Source organism: Ranitomeya imitator, chromosome 3 (assembly GCF_032444005.1).
Source record: "Ranitomeya imitator isolate aRanImi1 chromosome 3, aRanImi1.pri, whole genome shotgun sequence".
Lineage (NCBI taxonomy): Eukaryota > Metazoa > Chordata > Amphibia > Anura > Dendrobatidae > Ranitomeya > Ranitomeya imitator.
The window spans coordinates 163088560-163107028 of NC_091284.1; the positions used below are offsets into that span (position 1 = coordinate 163088560).

The following is an 18469-nucleotide window of genomic DNA, read 5'->3' on the forward strand; positions in this document are numbered from 1 at the left end:
TGGAACAACACGTTTACCTTGAACTGTCCTCCCATCTCTCTTCCTGCTCCCTCTTTGACCGCCTACAATCTGGCTTCCGGTCACACCATTCCACCGAAACTGCCCTAACTAAAGTCACCAATGACCTCTTAACCGCCAAGAGCAAGCGACACTACTCTGTCCTCCTCCTCCTCGACCTGTCGGCTGCCTTTGACACAGTGGACCATTCCCTATTATTACAAACCCTCTCATCCCTTGGCATCGCAGACTTGGCCCTATCCTGGATCTCATCATACCTAACAGACCGGACATTCAGCGTCTCCCACTCACACACCACCTCCTCACCTCGCCCTCTATCTGTCGGAGTCCCACAAGGTTCAGTCCTTGGGCCCTTGCTCTTCTCCATTTACACCTTTGGCCTGGGACAGCTCATAGAATCTCATGGCTTTCAGTATCACCTCTATGCTGACGACACACAGATCTACATCTCTGGACCAGATATCACCTCCCTTCTAACCAGAATCCCTCAATGTCTGTCCACTATTTCATCCTTCTTCTCCGCTAGATTTTTGAAACTTAACATGGACAAAACAGAATTCATCATCTTTCCCCCATCTCACGCGACCCCCCCAACGAACCTATCAATTACAGTAAATGGCTGCCCACTCTCCCCAGTCCCACAAGCTCGCTGCCTCGGGGTAATCCTTGACGCTGATCTCTCCTTCAAACCACATATCCAAGCCCTTTCCACTTCCTGCCGACTGCAACTCAAAAATATTTCACGAATCCGTTCATTCCTCAACCATGAATCTGCAAAAACCCTAGTCCATGCCCTCATCATCTCTCGCCTTGACTACTGCAACCTCCTGCTCTGTGGCCTCCCCACTAACACTCTCGCACCCCTCCAATCTATTCTAAACTCTGCTGCCCGACTAATCCACCTGTCCCCCCGCTATTCCCCGGCCTCTCCCCTCTGTCAATCCCTTCACTGGCTCCCCATTGCCCAGAGACTCCACTACAAAACCCTAACCATGACGTACAAAGCCATCCACAACCTGTCTCCTCCATACATCTGTGACCTCGTCTCCCGGTACTTACCTACCCGCAACCTCCGATCCTCACAAGATCTCCTACTCTACTCCCCTCTTATCTCCTCTTCCCACAATCGTATACAAGATTTCTCTCACGTATCACCCCTACTCTGGAACCCTCTACCACAACACATCAGACTCTCGCCTACCATCGAAACCTTCAAAAAGAACCTGAAGACCCACCTCTTCAGACAAGCCTACAACCTGCAGCTACCACCGATCGACCAAACCGCTGCATGACCATCTCTACCCTCACCTACTGTATTCTCACCAATCCCTTGTAGATTGTGAGCCCTCGCGGGCAGGGTCCTCATTCCTCCTGTACCAGTTATGACTTGTATTGTTTAAGATTATTGTACTTGTTTTCATTATGTATACCCCTCCTCACATGTAAAGCGCCATGGAATAAATGGCGCTATAACAATAAATAATAATAATAATAATAATTAGCAAGTCTGTTTATTAAGAATAGAGTGGTCTCCACTCTGTAATTTTTAAATATTTAAATAAATAATTTAAAAAATTACATGGCATCCCCCATTTTTCACAATCAGCCTTGCTAAAGCTCACAGCTGTGAGCTGGTATTTGCAGTCTGGTAAGGTGCCATGGATATAGGCCTCCCAGCCTAAAAATAGCAGCCCGCAGCTGCCAAAAAAGGCACATCTATTAGATGTGCCAATTCTGGCACTTTGCCTGACTCTTCCCATTTGCCCTGTAGCGGTGGCAAGTGGGGTTCATATTTGTGAGATCGATGCCACCTTTGTATTGTCAAGTGACATCAAGCCCACGGGTTAGTAAAGGAGAGGTGTCTATAAGACACCTCTCCATTACTAATCCTATAGTGGTATAGTAAATAAAGACACAGCCAGAATAAAATAAAATTAAACACAATTTTCCATTTTTATTTACAAAATAGCAATCAAAGTTATACTCATCAAATGCCTAATACACCGAAGCCCTCGTTTTCCTGTAATAAAACTAAAATAAAAACAACAACAATATCCCTTACCTCTCCGTCATTCTATCCCATGCCATAATCCATGTCTGGAGGATAAATAGTTTTTAACTTGGATGGTGCAAAGATGCGACTGTCCAGGCTGAGAAACACTGGTGAGACTGATCTGCTGCGAGCGCAGCATCAGTGACTAACTGATCATAAAGGTGTCATAAAGGTTACCTCTGATAAATGGTGTCAGCTGATGGGACTACAGCTCCCATTGCTGACATCTGCTGCAGCTAATAACAGTGAGAGCAGGAGCTGTGGATGGGAGTATTTATCAGCTGCTCCTGTGCTGTAAATAAATAATTAAAAACAAAAACCTGCATGGGTTGCCTTGTATTTTTGTTAACCAGCCAGGCAAAACTCACAGCTGGGGATGCAACCCTGAGCTGTAAGCTTCAGCAAGGCTGTTGATCAAGAATAGAGGGGCCCTCATGAGGTATTTCTTAATTATTTAAATAAATAATAAAAAATGGCTTGAGGTCCCCCCATTTTTTACAAATAACCTTGTAAAGCTCACAGCTGGGGTCTGGTATTCTCAGGCTGGAAAGGGGCCATGGATATTGGCCCCCCCAGCCTAAAAATAGCAGCCCACAGCTGCCCAGAAAAGGTGCATCTATTATATGTGCCAAATCTGGCAATTTGCCCTGCTCTTCCCACTTGCCCTGTAGCGGTGGCAAGTGGGGTTCATATTTGTGAGGTTGATGTCACCTTTGTATTATCAAGTGACATCAAGCCCAACTAAAGTACATTTTTCTGAATGTCTGTGTTTTCATACAATGTGACTATGGGGTTAGTAATGGGGGCATCTTATTGGCATCTCTCCATTACTAACCCTGGGGCTTGATGTCACCTGACAATACTAAGGTGACATCAAACCCCCAACTATCACCCAACTTTCCACCGCTACAGGACAAGTGGGAAGAGTGAGGCTAAGTGCCAGAATTGGTGCTTCTTAGAGATGCAACTTTTCTGGGGTGGCTGAGAGCTGTTGTTTTTAGCCTGGGGGGACAGTATGCATGGCCCCTTCCTAGGATATTAATAACAGCCCTCAGCTGTCTACATAGCCTTTGTTGGTTATTAATTATTGGGGGACCGTACATCATTTCTTTTAGGGTCCCCTATTTTATTATCCAGTAAAGGCTATGTATACAGTTGTGAGCTGATATTAATAGTCTGGGAAGCTCCATGGGTATTACCCCCTTCCCAGGATAAAACATTGGCACCAGCCATTGGTTTTCCCTCTTCTGGTTACAAAAATTACACAGGAGTCCACGTCATTTTTTTCAGAAAATTAATCTTTTACTAATTAAATACATGTACAGTAAGCTGCATGTACTAATTGTATTTGTCACAGACATCATTATACAGTTATATGAAAAAGTTTGGGCACCCCTATTAATCTTAAGCTTAATTGTTTATAAAAATTGATTTTTTTTTTTGCAACAGCTATTTCACTTTCATATATACATGTATTCATATTCATGTATAATAACTGTTGGACACAGTAATGTTTCTGCCTTGAAATGAGGTTTATTGTACTAACAGAAAATGTACAATCTGCATTCAAACAAAATTTGACAGGTGCATAAGTATGGGCACCCCACCAGAAAAGTGACATTAATATTTAGTAGATCCTCCTTTTGCAAAAATAACAGCCTCAAGTCGCTTCCTGTAGCTTTTGAGGAGTTCCTGGATCCTGGATGAAGGTATTTTTGACCATTCCTCTTTACAAAACAATTCTAGTTCAGTTAAGTTTGATGGTCGCCGAGCATGGACAGCCCTCTTCAAATAATCCCCCAGATGTTCAATGATATTCAGGTCTGGGGACTGGGATGGCCATTCCAGAACAGTGTAATTGTTCCTCTGCATGAATGCCTGAGTAGATTTGGAGTGGCGTTTTGGATCATTGTCTTGCTGAAAGATCCATCCCCTGCGTAACTTTAACTTTATCACTAATTCATGAACATTATTGTCAAGAATCTGCTGATACTGAGAGGAATCCATGCGTCCCTCAACTTTAACAAGATTCCCAGTGCCGGCATTTGCCACACAGCCCCAAAGCATGATGGAACCTCTACCAAATTTTACTGTGGGTAGCAAGTGTTTTTCTTGGAATGCTGTGTTTTTTGGCTGCCATGCATAACGCCTTTTTGTATGACCAAACAACTCAATCTTGGTTTCATCAGTCCACAGGACTAGGGTTGAGCGACCTTCACTTTTATAGGATCGGGTCGGGTTTCACGAAACCCGACTTTTGGAAAAGTCGGGTCGAGTGAAATCGGCCGATCCTATAAAAAAGTCGGGGTCGGGGTCGGCCGAAACTCGAAACCCAATGCAGTGCATTGGGTTTCCATGGTTCCCAGGGTCTGAAGGAGCGGAAACTCTCCTTCAGGCCCTGGGATCCATATTTAAGTGTAAAATATAGAATTAAAATAAAAAATATCCTTATACTTACCCTCTGACGCGCCCTGGTACTAACCGGGAACCTTCCTTCCTTAGAATCAGCCTTCCAGGACCTTCGGTGACGTCGCGGGTGACGTCGCGGCTTGTGATTGGCCGCGCGGCCGCCCATGTGACCGCTCGCGCGGCCAATCACAAGCCGCGACGTCACCCGCGACGTCACCGAAGGTCCTGGAAGGGCTGATTCTTAGGAAGGAAGGCTGTCGGAAGGAAGCAGGGCGCTTCCGAGGGTGAGTATATTCCTATTAGGTATATACTCACCCTCGGAAGCGCCCTGCTTCCTTCCGACAGCCTTCCTTCCTAAGAATCAGCCCTTCCAGGACCTTCGGTGACGTCGCGGGTGACGTCGCGGCTTGTGATTGGCCGCGCGAGCGGTCACATGGGCGGCCGCGCGGCCAATCACAAGCCACGACGTCACCGCGACGTCACGGCAAGGTCCTAGAAGCGCGGATTCGAAGGAGGAAGGCTGCCGGTTAGTACCAGGGCGCGTCAGAGGGTAAGTATTGCAATATTTTTTATTTTAATTCTTTATTTTACACTTTAATCTGAATTCCGATACCAATTCCCGATATCTTAAACATATCGGGAATCGGGATCGGAATTCCGATTCCAGATTCAAAAGATCGCCGACTTCATGGCCGACCCCCCACTGGGGTCGGGTCGGGTTTCATGAAACCCGACCTTGCCAAAAGTCGGCGACTTTTGAACAATTTCGACCCGTTTCGCTCAACCCTACACAGGACCTTCTTCCAAAAAGAAATTGGCTTCTCCAAATGTGCTTTTGCATACCTCAGCCGACTCTGTTTGTGGCGTGCTTGCAGAAATGGCTTCTTTCGCATCACTCTCCCATACAGCTTCTCCTTGTCCAAAGTGCGTTGTATAGTTGACCGATGCACAGTGACAGCATCTGCAGCAAATTGATGCTGCAGCTCTCTGGAGGTGGTCTGAGGATTGTCCTTGACTGATCTCACCAGTCTTCTTCTCTGCCTTTTTGATGTTTTTCTTGGCCTGCCACTTTTGGCCTTAACAAGAACTGTACCTGTGTTCTTCCATTTCCTTACAATGTTCCTTACAGTGGAAATTGACAGGTTAAATCTCTGAGACAGCTTTTTGTATCCTTCCCCTGAATAACTATGTTGAATAATCTTTGTTTTCAGATCATTAGACAGTTGTTTTGAGGAGCCCATGATGCCACTCTTCAGAGGAGATTCAAACAGGAGAACAAATTGCAAGTGACCACTTTAAGTAGCTTTTCTCATGATTGCATACACCTGGCTATGAAGTTCAAAGCTCAATGAGGATAGAAAACTAAAAAAGTGCTTTAGTAAGTCAGTAAAAAGTAGGTAGGAGTATTTAAAACAAGAAAATGATAAGTGTGCCCATACTTATGCACCTGTCAAATTTTGTTTGAATGCAGATTGCACATTTTCTGTTAGTACAATAAACCTCATTTCAAGGCAGAAACATTACTGTGTCCAACAGTTATTAGATATATAAAACTGAAATAGCTGTTGCAAAAAAAAACAATTTTTATAAAACATTAAGCTTAAGATTAATAGGGGTGCCCAAACTTTTTCATATAACTGTGTCTAGCTGTTCTATTTGTATTTATGCATGTAATCCAGCTCTTCTATCCTGTCGGCTCCTCATGTGATTTTACAGTATGCGGCTGCTGAATTGTCGACTTTTCTTCTATCTATGTATGTAATATGTTTACATATACAGCTCTGGCAAAAATTAAGAGACCACTGCAAAATTGTCAGTTTGTCTGATTTTTCTCTTTATAGGTAAATTTTTGATTAAAATGTAAATTTCTCCAAAGTTCCAAGCAATAAATTTTGTATTTTTTTTCTGAAAAGGAGAAATGGTCAAAATAAAAAACAAAACAAAACATTGCTTTCAGACCTCAAATAATGCAAATAAAACAAGTTCAAAATCATTTAGAAACAACAATACTAATGTTTTAACTCAGGAAGAGTTCAGAAATCAATATTTTGGGGAATAACCATGATTTTTAATCACAGCTTTCACCATAAATAAGAACAATCATCTTAGTGTAGCATTCTTGTGTTCTCTATAAAAATGGTGCTGTCAGAATCTGTGTTTTCCACTCAGAACAAAAGGATCATCCCCCATACACATGGAATTGTTGGTCCGTCTCATTAATATTGGTGGGTTCGGCCAACTTTTAACTAATATGTATGGAGCCCTCTAGACTTAGTGCCAGTCAGAGAGAATATTGCAATTTTCGAAAGTCAGGTATTTTTTCCATTAATAATTCAATTGTTTTTCTAATGTAGGACTGTTGTGATGGCTGAATCACACACCAACAAACATATACATTCATGCAAAAACAAAAAATAAAATTACCTGTATTTCTTGTCTACCAATATTCAAATAGAGATTAAAATACCCATTGCCTTTTGGGCTTATATTTTGTCGACCATAAAATGGTGAAACTGTAATTGTTCGCCCAGTGGGCAAGACAGGCAGACTGTTGGTGAATCCTCCATCAATCCATTTCTGCATAATAATAATAATATTAATCTTTATTTATACAGTGCAAACATATTCCACAGTTCAGAAACAAGTCATAAGTAACAACATTAAAGATAATACAATAATTTAGGCCAAATATGATGTCCCTGCTCGTGAGATAGTCCTGTCATCTTGAGGGAATAGGGATAGAAAAAGGCTACATGAGTTCGCCGCCAGCCAATATTTGTAGTGCTTTTTGGTGCAATGGAGTTTGATGGACAATAATGTTCAGAGAAAGAGTGAATGGGCTATATATAAAGAGGACTTTGATTAGGAAACATTATACACTGCCCTAAACAAATATGTTTTTAGGGAGCACCTAAAGCTGTGTAAGTTGTTGTTAGTCCTAATTTCTTGGGGTAGAGAATTCCAAATAATTGAAGCAATTCAGGAGAAGTCTTCAACTAGGGAGTGGGAGGTACGGATTTGTGCGGATGTTAGTCAAAAGTTGCTTGTGGACCGTAGAGAATGGGTAGGCTGATAAACAGAAATGAGGGAGGAGATTCTGGGGGGTTCCTCACTGTTGAGAGCTTTGTGGATGAGAATGAACAATTTAAATTGGATCCAATAATGTATCGGCAGCCAGTGCAATAACTGGCACAGGGCGGAAGCGTCCGAATAACAAATAGCCAGATAGATGACCCTGGCTTATGCATTAAGGATGGACTGCAGAGGGGAAAGTCGAATGAGTTGAAGGCCAATTAATAGAGAGTTACAGGAGTCAAGGCAGGAGTGGATCAGGGCAACAGTGATGGTTTTGTTATTTCCCTGGTGAGAAATGGGAGGAGTCTAGATATGCTCTTCAGGTACAAGGGACAAGAGTGGAAAGGGGATTGTATATAAGAGGTGAAGAAAAGATTAGTGTCAAACATAACACGCAGACAGCATGCCTGCTGCCTACGCATTATTGTGGTGCAACACACGGAGAGGGAGATGACTGAAGAGAGAGACTGGTATAGGTGTGAGAGACTGAGGTCAGTATTGCATGTTGTAGGATGAGATGTATACATTTCAGAAAGACATAACCAAATGGAAGACAATATAACACAGTTTCCCACATCTGACAGCACATTGAAAAAGAGCAGTATAATAAAGCGTATAATAGTATACTTGTCATACTGTTAATTAATTCTCGTTTTAATTATACTGAGGAGAACTTTTACCCAATAGAATTATATTGAAATCCACACAATCAACTTTGTAGTGAACATCAAAATAAGTGTCAACAAAAAGATGTCTTTTCCTTCTGGAAATGACTGGGTTAGCTGAACATTGGTAGTTATGAGGCAATAATCATTATAAGGTCAACTCAACAGTGACCCTTATGGGGTGGCTAACTCCAATAGATGCCACTAACAAACCAGCTTTCTTCCTTTTACAAGAGACTATTTACATATTTTACTGATGGTAAAACAAAACCAGATGAAAAAAGAGGCTCTATTTTTTTCTATTCATATCTTATCTAAGTTGAGGTTATTCTTATAGGAATCCTCATTTTATACCGTGGAATATATTTGGTGAATTCCAAAAAGTTCAACAAAATTGTGTCAGCAATAGAATAAACTTGTTGAAACTTAAGAGACAATTATTGATAAAGCCTTTTAAGTGGTTCAATCTCTGGGGTCCATATATCCTCAAACACTGGTAATCACAAGGTGGCAATGATGTTTCCAAGGCAGTCAGGGGTTTCTGAAAGCTCCCATTGCAGTCATGTTTGTACTGCTATGAAAATATCTGGTCACTAGACTTCATAGAAGATTGGTAATTTCACAAAAGTGTTTTGCAGAAACGAACAATGACAGTTTCAAGTTCTTTATGGCGACTATACAAAGTCTGTAAGAAGAAAATGAAAAAATTATGTAAATAAAAATCTAAAAATTAAAATAACCCACCATTCAGCCCTTTAACCCCATAACCCTCGGAGCTTTTTTCGGTTTTGCATTTTCGTTTTTCGCTCCCCTCCTTCCCAGAGCCATACCTTTTTTGTTTTTCCATCAATGAGGGCTTATTTTTTGCAACACCATTGGTTTTACCATGTCGTGTACTAGAAAACAGGAAAAAAATTCCAAGTGCAGTGAAATTGCAAAAAAAGTGCCATCCCACACTTGTGTTTTGTTTGGCTTTTTTGCTAGGTTCACTAAATGCTAAAAATGACCTGCCATTATGATTCTCCAGGTCATTACAAGTTCATAGACACCAAAAATTTCTAGGTTATTTTTTATCTAAGTGATGAAAAGAATTCCAAACTTTGATAAAAAAAAAAAAAAATTGCACAATTTTCCAAGATCCGTAGCATCTCCATTTTTCGGGATCTCGGGTCGGGTGAGGGCTTATTTTTTGCACACTGAGCTGACGTTTTAATTATACTATTTTGGTGCAGATATATTCTTTTGATCGCCCATTACTTCAATTTCACTGCAATGTAATTTTGGCATTTTTAATTTTTTTCTCACTACACCATTTAGTGATCAGGTTAATTCTATTTTTATTGAATGATCGGACAATTCTGAACATGGCTATACTAAATATGTGTAGGTTTGATTTTTTTTTTAAATGGGGTGAAAGGGGGGTGATTTAAACTTTTTAATTTTTTTCATATTTTTTTAAACTTTTTTTTACTTTTGCCATGCTTGAATAGCCTACATGGGAGGCTAGAAGCTGGCATAGCCTGATCGGCTCTGCTACATAGGAGTTATGCTCAGATCGCTCGTAGTAGAATTACAGCATTGCTAAGAGTGCCGATCACAGGATGGCACTCACAGCAATCTGGCATCAACAACCATAGAGGTCTTCAGGAGACCTCTGGTTGTTATGCCAAAGCACTGATGACCCCCTGATCAGGTGACTGAAGTCAGCAGTGCGCGCATTTCCGCCCCGATGGCCAGAAGCGCTTGTAAAATGCTGCTGTCAGAGTTTGACAGTGGCATTTAACTAGTTAATAATGGTGGGTGTATCACAATTCCACCCGCCGCTATTGCGGGCACATATCAGCTGTACAAAACAGTTGACATGTCCCGGCTTTGATGTGGGCTCACCGCCAGAGCCCACATCAAAGCAGGGGATCTGCCATTGGACGTACTATTCCATCCGATGGCAGAAAAGGGTTAAAGACTGGGTAATTTAATGTTCCTCTCTTAGAATAAAGTCTTCATCTGTATGGGACCCTAAAGTGTGTCCTCTTTTAGACTAAAATCTATCTCTTTTTTTTGTTTGAGTGTATATGAGTTGGTGACTCTAGGTTAGCACCTGTTCACACTTATCTAATTTTTCGATGTGACGGTCAGTATATTGAAATTTGTATTCATTAGCCTTCTGACTGAGCACTGCGCCTTTTAGCCACAGGTGTTTTTAATTGCAGCAGGACTACTACCCCTCCACAGAGATATAGATTTTAGTCTAGGAGAGGACACACTTTAGGTTCACATACAGATGAAGACTTTATTCTAAAGAAGGAACGGCATTGTTTAGGTCCTGGAAACGAGAAACACCTTAACATGGCTTCCAGGTATACATGAACTGGCCAATGTTTGCTCTAAGCTTTCTCAATTTTTCATATTTCTAATGCAGCAATGCAATTCAATTTTCATATTTCATATTTGCATGCTATGGTGCCACAGAGTGCTGCCTTTTTTGTTTAAATGACAGCTAAGTCATCCAATTGAGCGCAGGGGTGTGCTGAGTTGTCAGTAAGTATGCTGAATGATAGCTCAGTCATCTAATCAGAGACTGGGAGGTGCTTGGTTCTCACAGATTAGACAGAGATTGACTAAGAGACGCAAGTTTTCACATGATTGTTTTTTTATGTGGTGTGTTTTAAAACACCTTGTTCCTCCACCTTGCATCTCAATTTCACCAGTTACTCCATTTTCATGATGCAGATATCAAGAAATACCTCATCCACCATCTATAATATAACGCTGGGAGCGTCACTCTGTCCGAAGCCTTTATAGACTGCGCAAGCGCCGGCGCAGTCTGGACCGCACAGAGTGACGCTCCCAGGAGATCGCAGTATGCGTAAACACTGAACGCACACCGCGATCTCCAAAAGAGAGGCAGGGACCGCCAGGAGGGTAAGTATATTCACCTGTCACCCGTTCCAGCGCTGCGTGTGGCTCCGTCTCCGTGTCCTGGTCCTCTGCCTGTGACGTTCACAGTTCAGAGGGCGCAATGACGCGCTTAATGCGTGCCGCCCTCTGACTGAACAGTCACAGCCAGAGGAGCTGGAAGAAGCGGCGGGCAGCGCTGGAACGGGACAAACAGGTGAGTATAGCAAGTGCTGGGGGGCCTGAGCTGGCGGCGATACCGGCAGCTGACCCCCACAGTGCGCCGGTGTCCCCGCCTGCTCAAGCCCCCCAGCACTCGGCACCCAGCGACGATAGGTGAGTATGTTATTTTTTTTTTAATATATCGCAGCAGCATACGGGGCATATATTATGGAGCATCTTATGGGGGCCATCAACCATAATGGAGCAGTGTACGGGGGCATATGATATGGAGCATCTTATGGAGACCATCAACCATAATGGAGCAGTGTACGGGGGCATATAATAAGGAGCATCTTATGGGGGCCATCAACCATAATGGAGCAGTGTACGGGGGCATATAATAATGAGCATCTTATGGGGGCCATCAACCATAATGGAGCAGTGTACGGGGGCATATACTATGACAGAACGGGGGCGCAGGATGGCAGCAGCACATGACAGAACGGGGGCGCAGGATGGCTGCAGCACATGACAGAACGGGGGCGCAGGATGGCAGCAGCACATGACAGAACAGGGGCGCAGGATGGCAGCAGCACATGACAGAACGGGGGCGCAGGATGGCAGCAGCACATGACAGAACGGGGGCGCAGAATGGCAGCAGCACATGACAGAACGGGGGAGCAGGATGGCAGCAGCACATGACAGAACGGGGGCGCAGGATGGCAGCAGAACATGACAGAACGGGGGCGCAGGATGGCAGCAGCACATGACAGAACGGGGGCGCAGGATGGCAGCAGCACATGACAGAACAGGGGCGCAGGATGGCAGCAGCACATGACAGAATGGGGGCGCAGGATGGCAGCAGCACATGACAGAACGGGGGCGCAGGATGGCAGCAGCACATGACAGAACGGGGGCGCAGGATGGCAGCAGCACATGACAGAACAGGGGCGCAGGATGGCAGCAGCACATGACAGAACGGGGGCGCAGGATGGCAGCACATGACAGAATGGGGGCGCAGGATGGCAGCAGCACATGACAGAACGGGGGAGCAGGATGGCAGCAGCACATGACAGAACGGGGGTGCAGGATGGCAGCAGCACATGACAGAACAGGGGTGCAGGATGGGTGCAGCACATGTCAGAATGGGGGCACTGGATGGGAGCAGCACATGTCAGAATGGGGGCGCAGGATGAGAGCAGCACATGACAGGATGGGGGCGCAGGATGGGAGCAGCACATGGCAGGATGGAGCAGCACATGACAGGATGGGGACACAGGATGGAGCAGCACATACCAGGATGGAGACCATATACCAATATAAATGCTCGCCACCCGGGCGTAGAACGGGTTTAATAGCTGGTTCATTATATGCGACTGAGTCTCAGTGCATCAGTGATGATATCACTGTATCACGCCTGCTACATGAAGTCTTAGTCCATAAAGTGCATATAACAGAGCACCATATTGGGGGAAAAGCAGCTAGATAGTAGTTGTAGTTTTGTTTTTAATTGTCACTTAGTAGTTAAAGAAAACTATGGGAGCCATGAAACAGTAAAATCTTAGGGGACATCATGCTAGATACAGCACTGGCAAACATTAAAAGACCACTGCACAGTTTTCTAAAAATCACCATCCAGTGTCAGTTGAATTCCAACCAAAGTACACCTCACTCTACTTAATGTACTTCTGATTAGGTGATCAAGACACATGCCAAGACGGAGGAAAGCTGTGATTGACAATCATGGTTATTCCACCAAATATTGATTTCACAACTCTTCCTGAGTTAAAACTGAGTATTGTTGTTCCTAAATGAATAAGAATGTGTTTTCTTTGCATTATTTGAGGTCTGAAAGCACTGTTTCTTTATTATTATTTTGATAATTTTTCATTTGCTGCAAAAAAATAAAAAAAAATTAGCTTTGAAATTCGGAGACAAGTTGTCAGTAGTTTATGGAATAAAACAACAATGTACAATGTACATTTTACGCAAAAATATACAAATAAGAAAAAAAAGAAAACTCAGAGAAACTGAAAATTTTAAAGTGGACTCTTAATTTTGCCAGAACTGTAGGTAGTTGTGGGAGGAATTATATATACTCAGTGTGCGGGGCTGTTGGGTCTACCGTACTGTGTTGGAGCTGTGTTGTACATTATACTGTGTAATGAGCTATGGGAGTATTAAATTGTGTGGGTAGCTGTAAGTTCCATAAAACTGTATATGAAGCGAGGATATGGAGCTTATTACACTGTTTGTAGGGTTTATGGAGGTTATCATATTTAGTTGTAGACTGTGGAGTCCATCATAATGAATATTATTAAGGTGATATATGTAATCCATCATACTGTGTATGAAGGAGATTTTTGTATACCATCATATTATGTGTGAGGGTCTTGGGGGCTATCACACTAAGAATAAAGGGTCTCTGTGGTCCATTATACTCTGTATGGAGGTGATCTGTGTAATCAATCATACTCTGTGTGGGGGCTATGCGTAGATGGGGCTGTGAGTTCCATCATTTTATGAGGAGTTTGGAGCTATATGTTCCATCATATTGTGTGTGGAGGGCAGCTGTGGAGTATATAATATCATATATTGGGGCCACCAAACCATGAAGGGTTCTTTGGGGTCCATCATACTGTGTGGGGTGCTGTTGTGTCCATCATAGTGTGTTAGAGCAGTGGGGAATCATACTGTGTGTGGGTGGATGTGGGACATATATTGTGTGGGGGAGCAGTGGGTCCATAATACTGTATGTTGGAAAGCTAAGGGACAGCATACCGTGTGTGGGGAGCTTTAGGCTAATGATTTTGTGTGTGAGTAGCTGTGTGTTGGGAGTTGTGGAGGCATAATACTTTGTATGGGTGTGTGCAAGTTTGTAGGGACATCATACTGAGTATGGGGATATTATTCTGTGGGGGGCTGACTTGGGAATTATAATGTGTGGGGAGAGCTGTTGATCATGGTACAAGGGCTGAATAAGAGAGTATGATTTTCTGCTTTTCATAAACATACATGGTTTTGATTAGCTACAACAGGTAAGAAGGCATGTTACAATAAAGCTTTTCATAGCAGTAAGTCAACATACTTCTGCTTAATATTAAGTGATAAAATTAATATAAGGTATTTGGCCTGTTAGTTCAGCCCTCCATAGTTACTGTTTACTATATGGCCCCTGTGGAAAATAAATGTCCTACACCTACTCTAGTGTATTGTTTCTCTAGAACCACAAGTGACCAGTTTGATGTGATATAATAAGTTCCAAGAGCGAGCTTATTGGGAATAGAAAGTTGTGTTTACATGCAAAAGATAAAACTTTATCTATAAAGAATAGAGGTCAAAATGGAGAAGTATAACCTATATAGTTAAATCCTAAAGTTCCAAATGAACGAGAATAATGCTGCTACTAATACTCGAATGAAACTAGCTCACTTGATCAGCTCTAAGGTGTGTAGTAGTAAAGAAACACATGACCACACGTGTGTATTTAGGCATGAAAAAAGGAAGGGAGATCCAGTACCTAAAATTCCAAAGTTTATTCCTTGACCATAAATAGCTCAGCTATAGAACACCTTTGAGCATTTGAAACGCATTGCTCTGATCATTTTTTGATTCATCCTTTTTATTGTCAAGGAATAAACTTTGACATTTTAGGAGCTGGATCTTCCTCCCTTTTTTCATACCTGTCTTTATTACTGCCAGTTTTATAATAATAGTAATTAAAATTATTTACCAAAAAATAATACAATAAAATATGCAATATATTTATGGGCAAGACAAATAATGTATTTTCTGCAGTTTGTGTGTTTTTCTTTATACTTTGAATATTTATAGCCAAATATTATTTTTTTAGCTTATAATGTAACTTTGCATTGGAAATGTACATGAGTATGCAGCGATTGTGCGGCTGAACTATTAAAAACCTATAAATCATTACAATTGTACAGAGCATTAAATATTGTAATCAATTCACTGTGTAATATCATTCACATTAATACATGCACATTGTACAATAGCATAATGATGCATAACAAATGCCTGTCAATTCTTTTGGGTCTTAATTATTGTGTATTTTAGACAATGTTTCCCACTGTGCAGTAGTTTGGTCATGAAATCTTTATGCACCCTGGTGTGTGCTGTAAAATTCATGCCTTTCCCAAAATACCATGTGATTAACAGAAGATCCTGTATACAATTTTTAGAAAAATCACAATATTTAAGTATTAATTTTAGGTGCCGTAGTTTTACTACATTTCTGAGATCTGCGATTTAAGTAAATTCATTTAATTGATTTATTTAAATCAATTCAATGTTCAATAACATGAAAAGGTAATTAAGTCAAATACGTTTAACAGTCATAAAGAAAAAATAAAGATATTATGAAAAAAATAAATGAAATCAAATATATGACTTTATTTGAATTAACACAGTAAAAGAAAGTGACCTTATCAAAGGGACTTTACATTTGCCAAACATTTACTGGCAAAACATGCAAGAGAAAAGCAGATAAAACATAAAATGCGCTGAGAACATGGCATTGCTAAAGGTTGAAGAGCGTTCAAGTTCTGACTCATAGACATAAAAATCAGTACCTGCCAAGATAATGCCACAGAAGTAACAGCACTATTAAGGAAGCAACGTGCCACTGATAATAACAGATGTATATATGAAGAAAACAGCAGCCCTCTCGGCAGGCATGTAATTTCTCAATCTTTGGAGTAACTTTAAAATTACAGTTTGGTTAACAAATAAAGAAATCCAATGTGCAATTTAACAAAGGTATTCTCTAATGAAATAGGATCTGTGCTATTCGACAGTTGCATTGTGCCTTACAGCTAAGGTACATTATGTGATGGAACAGGACCAAAGAAAATGGAAGGTGGAATAGCTGCCAGGAGCAACCATAAGAGCTCTCATTTCTTACCCTTTCACCCCGAGATAATTTTCCATTTTTCATTTTTGTTTTTTTTTTCTCCCTTATTCCAAGAGCCATAACTTTTCTTTTATTTTTCCCAGCCATATACCTGTATAAGGGCTTGTTCTTTGCAGGACGAGTTGTACTTTTGAATAACACCAATAATTCTGACACATAAAGTATTGGAAAATGGGGGAAAAAATTCCAAATGCTGTGAAAAAAGTGCAGTTCCACAAGGTTTTTTTTTATTTTCCATGTTCAAAATATGATAAAATGATTTGGCAATATGATTTCAAGTGTGCAGATGCCAAGCATACAGGTTTTTTTTATCTAAGTGGTAAAAAAATCAGAAATTTAACATAGTAGCATGGTTAGCAAGGCCGAAAAAATACATTTGTCCATCCAATTCAGCCTATATTCCGTCAGAATAAATCCCCAGATCTACGTCCTTCTACAGAACCTAATAACTGTAAGATACAATATTGTTACGCTCCAGGAAGACATCCAGGCCTCTCTTGAACCCCTCGACTGAGTTCGCCATCATCACCTCCTCAGGCAAGCAATTCCAGATTCTCACCGCCCTAACAGTAAAGAATCCTCTTCTATGTTGGTGGAAAAACCTTCTCTCCTCCAGACACAAAGAATGCACCCTTGTGACCGTCACAATCCTTGGTATGCCCATCAGTCATCTTTTTTCTAGACTAAATAATCCTAGTTTTGCTAATCTATCTGGGTATTGTAGTTCTCCCATCGACTTTATTAATTTTGTTGCCCTCCTTTGTACTCGCTCTAGTTCCATTATATCCTTCCTGTGCACCGGTGTCCAAAACTGTACACAATACTCCCTGTACCAGATATTTCTACAGAGGAAGTATAATGCTCTCATCATGTGTATCCAGACCTCTTTTAATGCACCCTATGCTCATGTTTGCCTTGGCAGCCGCTGCCTGGCACTGGCTGCTCCAGGTAAGTTTATCATTAACTAGGATCCCCAAGTTCTTCAAGAAAAGTTTTTTGCTTTTGTTGTTATTTTCTGACACCCGTGACATTCTAATATTCTGGGTTCTGGGGCTTGGTGAGGGCTTATTTTTTGCACCTCGAGCTGATGTTTTTACAGATACCATTTTTGGGTAGATACAATATTTTTATTGTCTTTAATGCATTCTATTGCATTGCTGCAGTGACACAAAAATGTAATTCTAGTGTTTTGATTTTTCTCTCATTAAACCGTTTACGGATTGGATTAATTTATTTTATATTTTCATGGATTGGATATTTCTTAGTGCGGCGTTACCAAATATGTGTATTTTTCTCATTGTTTTATTTTTAATGGGACAAAAGGGGGGTAATTTGAACTTTTGTGTTTTTTTATATTTTAGAAAACTTTTTTGTATATTTAATAGTTCCCTTAGGAGACTTGAAGCTGCTATCGTCTGATCGCCTATGCTCTACATAACAGTGCTTCAGTAGTTCTACATATGGCAAATATCACGATCTCAAATGACATGTTCACAGGAGGATCGTGATAACAGGCATGGGGTCTTCATTAGTGATGAGTGAGCACTAAAATGCTTGGGTGCTTGTTGCTTGGGTCAGGCAAATTGGAAAGCTTGGGTGCTCGACCCGAGCAATGAGCCCAATGTAAGTCTATGGGAAAACAGAGCATTTTTGCTGCGACCACCCCGTGGGTCATTTAGGGTTTTAAAACATCTGAAATTGGTGGAAACAGTGCTCAAATGACATGGGAACATCATGAGGAATATCCCTGGAAGCATTTCTGACTTCCAGGTCACAGCTGTGAACAATGTTGCCAGAGTCTTACACCAGTAGTTTTACAGGCACACAATAAAACATACAAAAACTAAACCAAAATGGATGTTCCTGGGAAATATTATTATTATTATTATTTATTGTTATAGCACCATTTATTCCATGGCGCTTTACATGTGAGGAGGGGTATACATAGTAAAAACAAGTACAATAATCTTAAACAATACAAGTCATAACTGGTACAGGAGGAGAGAGGACGCTGCCCGCGAAGGCTCACAATCTACAAGGGATGGGTGAGAATACAGTAGGTGAGGATAGAGCTGGTCATGCAGCGGTTTGGTCGATCGGTGGTTACCGCAGGTTGTAGGCTTGTCGGAAGAGGTGGGTCTTCAGGTTCTTTTTGAAGGTTTCGATGGTAGGCGAGAGTCTGATGTGTTGTGGTAGAGGGTTCCAGAGTAGGGGTGATACGCGAGAGAAATCTTGTATACGATTGTGGGAAGAGGAGAT

The 18469-nt window shown here is 41.6% G+C and overlaps 1 protein-coding gene across 3 annotated transcripts in view; it reads right to left on the reverse strand.

Moving 5' to 3' along the window:
* Positions 1-18469, reverse strand: part of PNPLA4 (patatin like phospholipase domain containing 4) — a 230113-nt gene that overhangs the window by 56622 nt on the left and 155022 nt on the right. For 2 of the 3 annotated variants that reach the window (XM_069761578.1, XM_069761577.1), the window contains exon 6: positions 6905-7057. The exons of the other annotated variant lie outside the window; for it this stretch is intronic. In XM_069761578.1, coding sequence (XP_069617679.1) covers positions 6905-7057 — 153 coding nt within the window. The remainder of the gene's footprint in view (positions 1-6904; positions 7058-18469) is intronic. 3 annotated transcript variants of the gene reach the window in all.